We start from the raw sequence: 15,908 nt of genomic DNA, 5'->3' as shown, positions 1-15,908 counted from the left end.
AAAAACACGTTTTTCTTGTGGACTAAAAAGTAGAAAATAAATTGTGGCTCGCCCCAAAAAACGTGTGTCGTGTCAATGTTAACAACAAACAAACAAACAAACAAACAAACGCGAAGCTAAGCTAAGAAAACGTGTTAAAAAGCCATCGCTGTTAGTTCAGAAGAATTTGCTGATTGCATGTATTATGTTTATAGTAACGAATATAATTATACAAAAGATAATGATCTATCGCAACCTGCAAGATTATTGATAGCAAGATATATTGAAACGAATATAATTATCCAACAAATAATGATCTATTTCTATCGCAACATGCAAGGTTATTGATATATAGCAAGACATATTGAAACGAATATAATTGTACAACAGATGATGATCTACCGCAACATGCAAATTTACTGATAGCAAGATATACGCTTAATAAGTACAATATAAATCTAAATCTTAGCAAGGGTGGAGCGAGCGGCTGACAGTGAACATGTAAAGTTGATAAACACGTAGTTTATTGAATGTCATTAGTTAGTAAAACAATCATTACTATTCAATATAAATGGCTAAAAATAGCATAACACAAAAAATTTCATTTTAAGAATCGTCCATTTGAGAACCCGTTAAAGGAAGGAAAATACGGTACGGTACGTAGGCATATATTCACACTGTTCTAAAATATTCGTGTTTAAACCTTATTTAAAAGCCAATTATTTCACTTATTTTAGACCAAAATTTAGTTTTAGATAATACAAAAATGATAGCTTCTTAACTTTATGCACCTGGACTGTACAAAATGGCAATGTCGTCTCATTAAATAGATAGAAATTATATCTTCATATATTCCGATTTGATGAAATAAAGACGATATTATTTTTTGGAAATAAAGTGGAATGCAAGCAAGTCTTAATTGATTACCTGATGAGTAATCCATGCTCTGTATTGTATGCAACAGATTATCGTTTGTTAACTAAGTTTTTTTTACCTCCACAGGGAGAACACCCCTCTTGATACGAGTATTATACTAGCACAGATATGGGACGAAACATGTTCAAGCGATCCGACTTTGCACTGAAAATAACATGCAATTGCCTTGTTGGTTGCAATTATAATTTCTCGCCTTAGCTATTCAATGTCACTAATTGTTATTGACTATATGAAAGAAAACTGGCACTCATTTTATACAAAATTGTTCACGATTCAGATGAAGAGAGGCCCAAAATTCTAAATTTTAGCAGATTCAAACGATATAAAGTATCTTTATGGCCATACTTAAGCAACAAGTATCCTCGGTGTTTATGTTGTCCCCGATATCCAAGTGCTTTAGAAAATAATGTTATATTTTACCTATTCATTGGATGGTATACAATCAGAGTAATGAATTATATTTGCATATTGGAAATTCTATGAAGAGAGTTACGATATGCACTCCATTCGAGCGTTGAGACCATTTGTTTCATACGGCTAAGCCATTGTATTGAATAAATATGAAGTTATGATCGTAATTTATTATACGTAACAGGTATAAGCTGATAATATAATCTGACTTCATAAAACTATTACTATTACAATCTGATCATAAAACTATTACTGTAATGTTATAAGAGCTGAATGCATCAAAAACGTACTTTTGGGAAGAAGAAACTCTCAAAATTTATACGTTCTTCGCTAAGGAATCGTGTAACCTTAATTGTAGTTCGGGCGGTCTGTAAAAATATTTTTAATCTATGAATACGTGATCGGTAGATCTTTCGTACCGAAAAAATTATGCATCTATACGTTTCTGTCATCAGCGATCACCAGAATGTACTGCAGGTAACCTTTTTCTTGTGATTTATCAACGTTTTCGTTGATGTGCTTTCACAGTACCAACAATATTGGATGATCTGATAGATCGCATAACTTCAACAGTTGAATAGGTCCAGTCCCTTCTGAAGATGGGATGAATTTGAACTCTGCTTAGACTAAAGCCATGCGTTTGAAGGTAGACATTTTGATCACCTTCGAAATGCCATGAAAATAACTTTGAAGTTTATTTTTCAACTAATAAAATCTTTACTCGTACATGGTTAAGATTATTCGAACTATAGACATTACAATTACTATGATATATACTATAGCTTAATTCTAGACATAAACTTCAGCTGTAAATCGAAGTAATGATTTGAAATTTGCTTCTAAAATCTAACAACAAATATTCTGTCATGGCGTTTATATTGGAAACAAGATAGAAATCGATCGAGGATAGGTTATCGATCTCTTATTTTATATCTACAAATAGCACATGATCTTGATTGTCCCGTCTCGTCATGATTGTCAAATGTTTTAACTTGCAAATTCTTTGTTTACACATTCATTTCCAGTTATCGTAGAAATAATGTTTAAAGCTATGATTAGGCTGTTTTTGAAACCCATTCAAAGATAGAAATATTTAATTGATTCTTGTGGTAATAGCTCTTAAATAATATAATAATATATCTATAATAGCTCTGACTAAAGGTGTTATTATAAGACATTAAGACATGAATAACATGAACGACAGTTAGTGTATCCTAGATTATATAGTAAACTTGTCTCTCAAGTGCAGCGCTGCAGGACACTTCGAATCGCGTTCCCGGGCAAGTCGACAATTGACGAAACCCGTCCACTGCCTAAGTAACATCTCTTTGTCTAATTTATTATGGTCAATTATTTTCTTTTTAGGTCACTTGCAAAATTCCTTTTCGTTTAATTATAAATACCAAATATATTGTATATCGGCTCATGGCAACAATATTTTACAACAATATAATATTATAATATTATATTGTTGTTATTTGTAGTTATATAACAGATAATTTCACACGTAAAAACGTGTGTCGATTTTACCCAATCACGAACGGTTGTAGCACCAAAAAATATATCTAACACGTTCCACAGACTTGGAAAAAATGTTCTGTATGAACACAGTTCGAGAGTTGCGGTACAATAATTGCAACTTGAACTGAAATAACACACAGAAGAAATACCCCCATGTAATGCCTCATCGGGGTTTAACATATACGACAACTTTAAGGATATATCTGGCATATACATACCAGGAAGCATCAAGCGATAACACACACTTAGTCCGCATGGTGTTTGTTCTAAAAAAATGGACACTTAACGATGCGATTGAAAATTAACAAGCTGCGCTACAAAATTTTCAGCCACTGACCACTGACCGGGCAAGTCCTCAAGTTGAGAGCTACCATGCATCATGTCGTATGGAAGTTAAGTGCTTCACATTCATTACTATATATAATATATTCCGCAATAAACGTCTCTTCTTCACGCTATTTACTTGAATTTTTCTTCTTTGAATTTTATTGATAACACTGTTTTCAATATAAAAACCTCTCTGCTAATACAATATGGTTGCTTAGTATAGTTATTTCATTTCCGTCCTAATATAATCAAAGGTTTTCCGATGTTTGACAAGTTATCTTATAATATCAAGTCGCTCTCTGGGGCAGGCGGTATGTTGGCCTCTACCAGACCCACGATGACTGCCAAGAAGCCCTCGCTACAACCTCCAGCAGGTAACGACACAGACACGGCAGAAGTAAAGGGTTTTATTGAATTTATCATCTAACATTTCAGCTCCACTGGAGCGCTTAAATAACATTCTTTATATTCTAAGAAGCCTGATGTTTAAACGTCCAATTAATTTCAGGTAAGCCGTTGATACTGCGACAAACATTCTGGCATTATTATTTTACAAAAGTTAATCCGGTAAATTTGGTATTTGCACAAATTTTAATTTCCTAAAACATTCTATCTCATAGTTAAGGTCACATTAGATGGTTTCATTCCTACAGGAATCTTCATCCTTCTTGCTGTACGGGAAAATAAATCGCCCACAAATTGAGGTGAAATACAACAGAGGGAGAAAGCAATACAACAGCCCCCCGAGCGACTCAACTCATAATTAAAGTAATTAATCACCACATTTCAGAGTTATTCTTGACTGTGGACTAACAGGACAAATTTCCGTACATCAAAAAACGCCATACCCACTTTTAATGGATAATCCAATCGAAAAAAATCTAGTTTTATTTAACCACATCTCCCATTTTTGTTTCCAGTAATCAGATAGTGTGAAAAAATTCTTGTTTCAGAATTGAATGATGAGTGTTCCAGAGTAGCTTAATACAAGCATATGAAATCTTTCCATGTTACCGATGCTCTGGAACCGCTGATTGTTGTTAACCCAATCCTAACTTAATTAAAGTCCTGTTACTATTTAAACAGTTGTAAGAACGCGATTGCTGCAGAGGCTCCTGTTGGGAGCTGAAGTCTGTTGATGCTTGCAGCGTGATTTCGAATCTCCACCGGACCTTGATGACACTGTAACAGATTTAATATAAGTGAACAGCTGCTTCACATCAGTTTTCATATTTATTTATCGTATGAATACTTCAAGTGGTTGACGCGCGCATTTTGGTTTCAAACAGCTACTCATTTTACAACGAATGCTGAATTCAAGATCGTCCTTCAACTATGATCTGTGCTTGTGCTCATAATTACGTACGATTTATTAAATTCAACCAATCTAATATGTTATGAATGTTTATGGAGAGATTACACAATTTAATCATACTCAGGTATATTCATAAATATAATATACAGTAGTTCAAATTATATATGTAAATAAATCATATTCACAAACAACGAACATCATACAGAAAACTTTCACTTAAAAATTAAACTCGGGCAGCGATATTATAACATGGAAGTAAGAAATGAGATTCATATTAGTAACGTACTGCTGGCTCGGTAGCGGGCGAACAAATTATCAGTTAAAAACTAAACTCGGGCAGCGTTATTCATGCGTATAACATGGAAGTAAAAAATAAGATTCATGTTGGTAACGTACTGGTGGCTCGGTAGTGGGCGAGCTGGCGGTAGACTTGCTTCATGCGCTCGATGTTTGTCTGGGACTGCGTGGCGTGGTCGACCATCGGCAGCGGGTAGTGCTGTCCGATGATGCAGCGCGCGCTGCTCTGCACGCTCTCCGGCGCCATCCATGGCTCGTGGATGTACTTCGTCGGGAAGTTCTTAAGAACCGGCAAGTAGGTTCTGCTAGCCAAAAAATTTGTAAGTCTTCACTAGCACTTTCGACAAGTTTTTTTTCACCATTTTCCATTCATTTTTTAGCCTGATAGCAAGTTTATCTGGCATTATGAGATAGCAATGGTAGCAGCATATGTGTCGGATCGAGGTTGTACAATTGAGGAATGAGTATATCGTTATTATAAGACAGCTATTTTTCGGATGAGGTGCTACCGCTCGACCGGTGTAAAAGAATCCATTCCTGGGGTCTCAAGATTTAATATTCCGCGTATTAAATCCTTATAGCCAATGCACTCCTATTTATACCCAATAAACTTGCTGCAGTACGAAATTTATCAAGTCGTGACCATCCGTGAGTAAGTAAGTTAATCGTCGTCTTTCATCATTGAATTTGACAAGTCGTGATAGTGATGGTCGACTGGAGACCAACTGCGCAATGTCTATTGTTTTAACTGACGATAGACTGTGCAATGATTACGATCGTGACGGACAACTGACTGCGCCATGTCTATGGTCATTACTGGCGATCGACTGTGCAATGCATGACTGATGACGGACTGTGCAATGCATGACTGACGGCGGACTTTGCAATATTTATGGTCGGGACAGTCCACTAACCGTATAAAGTCGCCGTTGGGATCAGCCTTCCTGCCGTAGCGCACAGGGCAGTAGCAGTGGAAGAACTGCTGGAAGAAGGAGGAGCACGACAGCCACATCCACGATCCCGCATTCACTGACCAATCGGCGTCCAGAAGCAACTCGTCAAATACCTGTGAGTAGAAATGCAAATTCAACCACTGCGTAATTTGGTCTTTATTCTAATTCAATGTTGATAATTTGATGAAGTAATGAGTTGAAAAAGCTCTCTTTTTGTCGCCGGCGTCAGCGTGATTTACGTCACTACACCACGGGAGCTCTGCTGGTGAAAAACAACGAAAACAAGAGATGTATTGACTTATAAAAAAATTATTTTTCAATCACCATTAATTTCCATTATTTTTAGTATGGGATGAAATTATTTGCATTAGCTCGCTCTAAGAAGGGTCGAATGTTTCTAGTAATTGAAATATTTTGAAAAATGTTTATTTCAACGATGCGCTCATTTCTATAAAGTCTCGGAATGTGTTGCCAGAAGATCAATGGATTCAAGTACAAGAGAGGATTCCCCACATCAAAATTATTGTTATTCCAAATTTATATTTGAAATCTAATTAAGTAAACTATTGTTTGATCAAGATTAAGTAATTATGAAAACATAAGAGTGATACAAGAAAATTCGGATCATTTTAGTTTGAACCACGGATCAAATTAGGTGGAAAAACAATGCTCACAATTTTATGTATCATTTAAGTGAATAGTTTTTTAGTGTCCTCGAAAGGATAGTAAACAATCATAATGAGTACATGCGAGTTCTTAAAGGCATCATGTTCTTCCGAAGTTACATGTGTTCGATAAATGAATAGAGAATAATCCAACCAAAAACAGCACATGGGCTGAGCTCAAAATGGATTTCCATAGAGAAAATAATTCTTACTCCTACAGTCAGTTCCGATGACCGAAGTTTGCTCCATAGACAGTGCACATTATATGCGCAAAAATATCTGTTATTTTTATTAATATCTGATCATTACGTAAATTACGTAATAATTACGTAAATAAATTAATTACTCTTTTCTGAATTTTAGCAAGGATCGTTTCATCGGTAAGTGAGTATGTTATCGAACATCTATGTTATAAACCACGATTCACAAGAATTAAAAACAGGGCTACCATCTCCTGATAAAACATTGTCCTCTTAATCTTCTTCTTGGAAAATTTTTCAATACGGTATATAATGAGGCATATTCGCCGTACAAAACTACGTGTAATAAAGTTTTTCGACCCCCAGACATAACATAACATAACATAGTGATGTCGGCGCTAAAGAGTAGGCTAGGGGCCATATTTTCATAACTCGTCAAGTGAACGTAAGTACCTACGCTCTATTTTCTTGTCTATGATTGGTGGATTTAGCTCGAAAGGCCGTCAATGATTGGCGAATGAGCTTACGATCTCTTAACTTCTTTGAAAGTATAGGCCCTGATGTGGCCTGTCACCGATTTTTGAATTTTTCGTGACTTGTTCACAGAAGATCTAAAATCGTGTCACATGGTAATAATCATCAGTAGAAAATGAATTTCATCACCTGACTCTTAAAATAAACTTAAAAAAATATAACTCAGTACTCACTGCAGTGAGTGACAGAGAGCGCATTTTCTCGTCAACGAAAACGTGAAGTCACGGACGGACAGACAGACGGACGGACGGATAGACGGACATGGCGAGCACAATAGTGCATTTTTCCATAAATGAGAAAATGCGCTAAAAAACAGATTTGCGCCGGCCAGTACCTTCATGCCCTCCTCCCACGACACCCAGAGGTCGCCCCTCGTCAGGAAGCAGGCGACCGCGTGCCGTGCCACGTTGTGGATCCAACCCTCCGCGCGCAGCTGAGTCATGATCGCGTCGATCCACGGAAAGCCAGTTTGGCCCTAAAAATATCAGAGATGTATACTTTTATACAGAAATTGATCAAGAAACAATTAATACGCTGGCTCCGAACATAAAAAATACTCTGATGTCTGGCACCTATTCTGTGCTAATAATATTATTAGCACTGTAATTAGTTAATATTCGCTTACTCATTTATTTTGAACCCACTTTCTCTTTAATTAAAATCTAGATTCAGTTAAGTATATTTCGACAAGAGTAAAATAAAGTTCAATATACATAAATTATTGACTCACATGAGCCCATTTCGCCAGGGCCTCAGGATTCTTGTCCCACGGTATCTGGACGCAGATTGGATTGCCTTTCATGTGATCGAATTTTGGGTTGTTCGTGGCAGCCGTGTAGAAAAACTCCCGCCAAAGTAGGTGGCCGTGAAGCGAAACTGGTGCAGGTACTTTTTTGATCTGGGGGAAAAAATATCCAAATTAATTAATTTTTTTCAATATCCCTCTTAACTCAATAGGCATTCAGTCGCTACCTGTATTAAGTATTAAGCTACGATGTTGAAACGAGCAAATTGTTTACCGTGTAGATTTTTATTGCACTCAATTTCTTGAGGTCCCTTAGTGCAATGCTTCTACTGCGCTATAAATGTAGTGGTGAAGATGCATTGGTTTAGAAGTGTTTAATATAATTTTTAACACTTTCATAGGTATATCACTCTACTAATCATTTCGCAACTGAAAAGCTAATTACTCGTACTATTTACTCGTGAAATGGGTTTAAAAATTGACCGGGCTGTGGATAAAAATGTTTCGAGTGAGTGGAAAGTTGATACGTGACTAAAAAGATTTTTGTACAATTTATTTCTCAATTAATAGTGGTCATGTACGTATATACCTTAGTGTAAAGTTCATTGAGTTCAGTGTAAAATTTTCGAGCTGAGAGGCAGCCAAAGCGAAGGTAAGGGGAGAGTCCTGTAGGGCAGGCGAAGAGCGACTGCGGCGTCATCTTGGGACGGCCGAAGGAGGCCACCCAAGCCTTCCGCTCCAGGTGGTGTTTGAGACGCTGAAGTGCCTCCGTCTCACCGCCCTTCCACGCAGTCGGCGGGAGCTGTTCCGTTTCAAAGCCTGCATCCAAAATCTGATTAATTTTGATACCGAAGGTTTCTGAAATTATGCTCCCTTGAATCTATCCATGAAAAATATCGCTCAACAGCCGAAAAGTCCGAACAGAACGTTTCGAAAGTTCGAACAGAACAGAATGAACATTCAGCGTATCATTCAATAAAATAAACGAATAAAGTTTAAAACCTAAGCATGCGTCTCATGGGTCCCTATCCTAATTATAAGCCATAGTAAGTCTGTGCTTCATGCTCGAGTCGCTCAAGCTCAAAAAGCTTGCATGCCTATTATATTTATCTATTCTCAAACTGCGATTAAAAGTTACCAGCAAGGGAAACACTCAGCAATCAAGATCGATGATCAATGATGACATGAAAATGAGTTGAAAGAAAATACTGGAACCTTTCGACTGTTGCTCGATGTGTCAGGCATGGTGTATCCGCGGCAGAATTTCGATTTAATGGTGTTTCATTAAAAATAGAAATAACACTGCATTTGATTTGTCCAAGCTAGCCTCCTTTATTCATTACTTGTACAAGTTATGAATTAAGACAACAAAAAAAATCTTAGAACGGGAGGAAGTCATTAATAAAGACAAGAAATTAGGGAAGCATAAAATGATGTAGGTGTTTGTTGAGCCTCACCAAGATGTTCGAGGTTGGGCACGCCATACTTGTCATCGTGGTCGGGCTGGATGGGTGTGAACGCGTGCTGCAGATCACCCGCCACGATAGGTGGCACAGGAGCAGGCGGAGGGTCCATCATAGCCAGGATGTTTTGGAACGTCTTGTACGTCAGAGGCGGCTTCCCTCCCTTCTTCTCGATTATTCTGAGCGAAAGTTAGTTATGTAATATAAATTTTATAGTAAAAGTATAAATAATTGTCAATTAGTGCACGATTTGTGCCATAAATGTAAAAAAATGATTAAATTTTGATTGTTGAATCGGTATTACGTTTTCACTACTTGATTCGCAGCGGCTGGATGCATCGGGTAAATAATTTCAGTTCAGCTAAAAAAAACTTGTATTGGCTGTTGCTCACTGTGCAGCAGCACAGTCAACCTTCTAGGTAAAGTCGATTTTCCTGTGGACAACTTATCCAGAATCGGAGATAACGAATAACTTGTATCGTATCGATCAACCAAGACCAGTATTTGCTGTTGTACTCTTATCCTATATACTGACGGTAACTCTAGGTGCAAGGCCTAAAATAACAAATATAATTAAAGAAGTTACTTCAAGCGTAAATAAAGTATTAAACCTTGCAAAACGATTCTAAAAATATCATGCAAATCACGTCTATCGAACTGACGACTCAAGTCTCACTCGTCCAGCTTGTAGAGCGTATGGGATGTGCGTACGACAACCTCGATTCCCATCTCCCTGGCGATGCCGATGATGCTGGCATCCCGCGCACGGCCGAAGGGCTCAGGATCTTCCTCGAAGCTCAGCACAGTCGTGTTCCATTCCTGAAATTTACGAACAAAACATAGAGGAACATTGGAACTTCAGTTTCAAGCCTGAACGTGACAAATTGCCTAATTTCATAAAGTGTTATGGTAACTGCAATGAGAAATTTTTCGTATTAGAATGGCCTATTGCTATAAAATTGATTGAGAAGGTTAAATAGAGCTCTCACCTTAAAAAGTTGAGGCAGTACGTTGGCAGGCTGCCCTCGTACCACAAACAAACGGGAGTTGAGATTACGCAAGGAGTTGTCGACATCTTCCAAACACTGAAGGAGGAACCTGGCGCCCAAACAAATCACATGATGACAAAAGGGCAGTAGAAGGTATAGAATAAATGGTTCCTGTCTGACTCTCGCGAGCCGACAATATTAATGTTATATTCTTTATTAATTAAAATAATATCAGAGAACTGGATTCAGCATTATTAATGTTCCGATGACTGGTTTTACCCTTAATTTTTACTTTGCATATTATCTTCTTGTTCGGCAGGAGCGGCTCACTTTCTGTGTGCCTACAGCCAGCGAAGCGGACGCTAAACTTATACTCTCCACTTTTGATTCGGCAGGAGCGGCTCACTTTCTGTGTGCCTACAGCCAGCGAAGCGGACGCTAAACTTATACTCTCCACTTTTGATATGCTGCTGCTGTATAATCACGTACAGGGGGGTTTGAGGTCAAAGTTTTCACTCGAGCCGTTTTTCCCAGGAGCTCAAACGTTAGAATCTCATGAAAATTGNTAGGTAAGGTTAGGCAAGGTAAGGTTAGGTGAAGTAAGGTTAAGTGAGGTAAGACTAGGTTAGGACAGGTTAGGATATGTCAGGCTGTGTTCAGTTCGGTTAGGTTATGTTAGGGTTTTTTGGCTAGGTAAAACTAATGTAAGATTGTTTTAAACACTAATGATACACACAGGAAAAGGCCACAATTGGGGGATTGCTGTGTGTCGTAGGAAATGTGTGGCAAGAAGAAGAAGAGAGAAAAAGAAAAAAAAATTAAAAAAAAAGTTTAGCGGCTGATCTGGTTTAAAATTATTACCATATATCACGATACTGCTTAAGATCACCACCGTTATTGAATAGAGGCAATATTTTTTGGTATGCACTCAAATGGACCACGAACATTGTGACACAATAAATTCGAATTATTTTCCGGAATTTTCTTCCGTTACATTGTAGTAATGTTACTCCTTCTGAGTTTGAAGTATTGCCGATACTCTCATACGAAAACTTGCCTATACAAAAACAAAAATTCAAGGAACACTCATGACTTTTGTTCTGATTGTAAAATTTGTTGCTTCCAGTTCATTTACTGATCGCTAATTCTTAAAAAATAATTGTTTGAAATAATTAAGGGCAACAGTTATTACATATTCGTCGTTTCTAATCATATTCATCGTGTAATTTATATTTCTAATCATATTCATAGAGTAATATATGAGATTGCTCAAAATTTTCTATCGAATCAAATCAACTCACCTCCACTTATTGACTCCCACATTAGAGGAGCCAGCAAACCACGGGTCGAGAATATATATACAGCGAAATGTTTCACAATTGAATATAGAGTCTCTGAGAGCGGGATTGTCGTGTAGCCTAAGGCCTCGACGGAACCAATGAACAATGTGCTTCCCCGAACGAACTTTGATGGTCGAACTATTTTTCTCTGAAGACATGCTTGGACCGCTAGACCCACTGCACTCAGGTTGTGCCAAGTTATTGTCTCCCAATATGGTACGATGGGTGGATCTCATCACTGGGGATACTGTTTTATTCGGCGACATCTTGAGGCCAAAAGAAGAGTTTTGGCCTGGGGATTTGGTCCGATCTAGTGCCATTGAGTCGACTGTAGAAGTTCCGAAATCTTCGCTGCCAAACTTCGGATTTCTACCGAAGACGAATTCTGATTCGCGTTCGGCAGACTGGATATTTTTTCCCAATGAATCATTAGTGTTTACTACAAATTCTTCTTTGAGATTTCGAGAGCTGTTTTCAGGGAAGCTTTTAAATTGAGTCTTGTGATTGTCAGGAATCTTTTTATCCGATGAAGGACCTTGGGACTGCTCGCTGGCATATCTGGAAGCGGTCATTCTATCAATTTGACGAAGTTTTGAAAGTGGATGCTTATCTCCCATGCCATGGGGCTTTGATGCAACGGAGGGTCCGATTATTTTCGGACACGGAATCGTTCGATCCTCGGGCGGACGGTTTTGTAGGACACGGTCGCAGTTGGGTGTTTTGGTAGGGCTGGTCTTGTCTGTTGTGGCCGCGCGGGTGGTGACCGCGCGTGCATTCCCCACCATCACTCTGCCAGAGAGCGGCTTACCACTGATCATAGTTATACCCGTCATCATGTCATCCTTGACCATAGAAGATTTAGAAGTCATTAACGGGTGTGTAAGCATTCCTCCAGGTAAAACTAAGCCATCGGTTACCATGGGTTGCATTGTGTACATCTGATCGTCAAGACTGCCTCGTCCTTGTATACTCTTGATGTCTGCATACATCGATCTAACCTGCATCATGCTCGGCGGGATGAGAGATTTCCCTGGCAGTTTGTAGTCCCCAAACATCGTCATGTGGGTCATTGCATTTGGGTCAGTCATTATCATTGTTCCGGTAAGAATTTTGTTTGCTACCATCGGCATGGACTGCATGGCGTGGTAATTTGACGAAAACCTAGCCGGCATTACCCGCTCAGCTACCATGGATCTGCTCAAGACGACGTCCAAACTGTCCTGTCGCTGGCGCGGCCCGCGGGAAACTGCTGCCTGTGTCGTTGGCGGCGCCTGAGGCTCTTCACTTGAAGTTGCCATAGGCGGGAGCTCGTTCCTCTCACTCATTGAGACAAAATATTGTACCTCAAAACGCAAGTTAGATAAGACGTAAAATTGGGGCACGATTTTCAAGACGTAATGAAGACAATAATAATACAGGATATATAAAGCACTCAAATCTGTGAAAAAAAGCTTTCATTGTATGACATTGGCCCTAAAAATGACATTTCATTGTATGACATTGGCCCTAAATAAAAACCAGTCGGTAGCTATAGTACATTTTTGCTGATTAAAATTACCATATTAACTAAAACCCATGATGGCCTAACTATAAAAAATAAACCTTAACTATAAGTCTATACGTAACTATGAGTCACCTAACAACAACTAGCGGCAATAACTCTATTTATGGCCGAGTTAATTTTAAAATAGTGACAGGACCAATACTTCATAACTCTTCGACTGGTACATCTTTCTCATGTTAGTGACATCGACTTTACTGGTAATCCATTTCAATTCTGTACAGAAAATTTATTATTCAAAGAATTCCCACCTCTTGAAGAAGGCGTTATATGATACGAGTATAATACTGATCCATGAATATACATTTGAAAAAATAATGATGAAGAATAATTGACACGCAAATCTATGCAACGACCTCGATGAAGTCATGCAGGTTGCCCCACTTGCCAACTATAGACTGACCTGCTATCAATTATAAAGTCTGAACTCAAGTTCATAAGTAATCCATGTAATTTTAAATGCACCAGCCTAAAATTTCTCTATCCACGACAAACAAGACCGACGGGTTATCTGAAAAAGTAATAGATAAAATAAAATTAACAACCGATTTTTCAATAACAGTTCTTAACAGTTCCGCCTGTTGTTGTCGTGCGTACTAGCAAGATCAAGATTACGGCCAATCCTGAGCTGCAGAGCTGAATATTCCTAAATGAAATGCAAATAATATTAACTCGACGTGAATAAATAATGAGATGACCGGAGGTCAAGTCAGGGTGAATAATGGATGCGATTTAAAATATGGGAATTCAATGTAAATTCAGAATGACATTTAAATTATGTTAACTCAAGGTGAATAAAGGAGGAACTCAAGGAGTGCATCGTGAATATTTGAACAAGATTGAAAAAAATAGGTACTGTAAATAAAATTCGCATTATTCTTTAAAGGTGGTAATTCAAGAAGAATACTGAATAGAATATGAAAGAAATTAACTCAACGCGAATCTGAGTTAGATGTTATGGGTGTCCACAGTAATAGAAATAAGACCCATGCAATCAATGCAATCACGAGATGAACGCTGCTTGATGTTGCGCCTGAACCTGAGACACGCTTGTGCACGTTCCAGGCAACGTGACATGGCAGCGGCGTTGCCACATCCACGACATATCGACCGGTCAGTGATGCAACAAATACGTAGGTTTATACGTTGGTAAGGTATCTTCAGTGCCATTATTTTCCTTCATTGATTTCTTACATACAAATTAATTCTCGAATGAAGTCGGTACACAACAGATTGTGTTTCGCAAATTGTTACTTCTAAATACTCGTACAAATAGGTCGCTGTCCTGAAAAAAATAACAGTGGTGATGATTTCGTGGATTTATTTGTCATCTCAGCTAATTCACTAAATATTCATATAGAAGTATTCTGGCGTTAATTTAATTAATTTCCTGGTAATAAATTTGGTCGAAAATATACCACGTATTATGTAGGACATTCAAACATTCTGTTCGGTCCAATCTCAGAGAATTCCCTCATTTTCTGCACACCGCGTTCGTTGTGGTGAGACGTCAGCAGGCAGCTCGCCCTCCCTCCTCACCGCGCAGGGCTTCCTTTACGCGCATTAATTGTTTCTTTCTGACGGCGCATTACGCTCCTCCTTTGACGTCACCGCCGTTATTTTTTCCCCAGTCGCAATCAAAAAATGACAGTTACAGAAGAAAGGACATCTTAATAGATATAGAACTCGACATTTACACCTTAAGAACTTGCATCTTTATTATTCTTTACTTTATTATTAACTAACGAAGTTAATCATACGCTTTGATATAAAGTGCCTCTGATTCATAATAATCCTTAAAAACTTTATAGGAAAACGCTGTTCCGTCGTGCAATTCTGTAAAGTGGTACGACACTAAGACTGCCTTACCCGACTATGAGTATCACAAGCGATTTATTTTGCGTACCACGGAATTTATCTCGGCCGTCCGGGAGCGACTGCAGCCATCACTCGCCGTCGTTCCATCTTCATAGCTGTCGTCTCGTCACTTTTAAAGATGTTTAACGATCGGCCTGGCCGTAGGATTGATTTTGGTAGTACTTTTGGCATGGTCGTGCCGTGTCTGCAGTTATATGATTTTATGTCCAGCTGGGGGTCGTACTGCTGCTGTCCAGGGTTGAATCATGGGCCAGCGCTGTCGAAGTGTTGAATGTGATGTGCTTACAGAAGATGGCACAGTGGTAAAAGTTTAGAGTACCAAGATTGGAGCAGAGAGGTGCGGGTTCAAACCCAGTTCTGTGCGCCAGTTTCTGGTCAGAATCTGCAAGGAGACCTGGCGGTTAATGTGCTGGAATAAATCCCAGCATTAGCTTAACTATTAGTTTTAGTTTTAATATTTTTTAGTATCCGCGCACACGGACAGGCTCGTTCCCGGTGGAAATTTTGGCGGTTAGAGAAGCGTCGATCCCTGTTCCTGGGATAAACAACGGTGTGACGCGTAGACGAAGCAACATTTAGCACGTCATGTGAAGATGGACTGAAAAGAAGTACAGTAAGATACCAAAATTCTGTTTTTCATTCTCCGCAAACCATCTGCGGCCTCTGGCAATGAGGACGCGTCAGTGCTAAATGATGTCTACCCGTCGCCAACCTGGCCAACCTGAACCCTGGCTTGCCGTGGACGCCACTCACGCCGGCAAGTGCTAATTCATGTCTACCTGTCATCAACCTGG

General features: G+C 38.7%; 1 protein-coding gene across 1 annotated transcript; it reads right to left on the bottom strand.

Moving 5' to 3' along the window:
* Positions 1-2,794: 2,794 nt before the first annotated feature.
* LOC108677734 (cryptochrome-1) lies at positions 2,795-12,899 on the bottom strand. Its single transcript, XM_018166003.2, has 10 exons — positions 11,637-12,899; positions 10,336-10,444; positions 10,023-10,165; positions 9,341-9,525; positions 8,473-8,702; positions 7,869-8,036; positions 7,473-7,613; positions 5,701-5,852; positions 4,886-5,088; positions 2,795-4,356 (listed from the first exon to the last, which is right to left on the bottom strand). Exons 1-10 carry the CDS (start codon positions 12,863-12,865, stop codon positions 4,253-4,255), a joined length of 2,664 nt encoding a protein of 887 aa, XP_018021492.2. The 5' UTR covers positions 12,866-12,899; the 3' UTR covers positions 2,795-4,252.
* Between the last annotated feature and the right edge of the window lie 3,009 nt (positions 12,900-15,908).

The sequence above is a fragment of the Hyalella azteca genome, unplaced genomic scaffold (genome assembly GCF_000764305.2).
Source record: "Hyalella azteca isolate HAZT.00-mixed unplaced genomic scaffold, Hazt_2.0.2 contig13440, whole genome shotgun sequence".
Lineage (NCBI taxonomy): Eukaryota > Metazoa > Arthropoda > Malacostraca > Amphipoda > Hyalellidae > Hyalella > Hyalella azteca.
Note: the sequence above shows the minus strand (reverse complement) of the source record. Positions and strands in the feature narration are given on the sequence as shown.

What these genes read in the sequence shown, in the direction of transcription:
- LOC108677734 (XM_018166003.2), bottom strand. Translation starts at nt 12,865, where the DNA reads ATGGTAGCTGAGCGGGTAATGCCGGCTAGGTTTTCGTCAAATTACCAC. An exon ending in ACGCTCTACAAGCTGGACGA is followed by an intron (nt 9,526 to 10,022) that starts GTGAGACTTGAG and finishes ACTTTCGCTCAG; the next exon opens with AATAATCGAGAAGAAGGGAG. An exon ending in CGTGGGAGGAGGGCATGAAG is followed by an intron (nt 5,853 to 7,472) that starts GTACTGGCCGGC and finishes TTCTACTCACAG; the next exon opens with GTATTTGACGAGTTGCTTCT.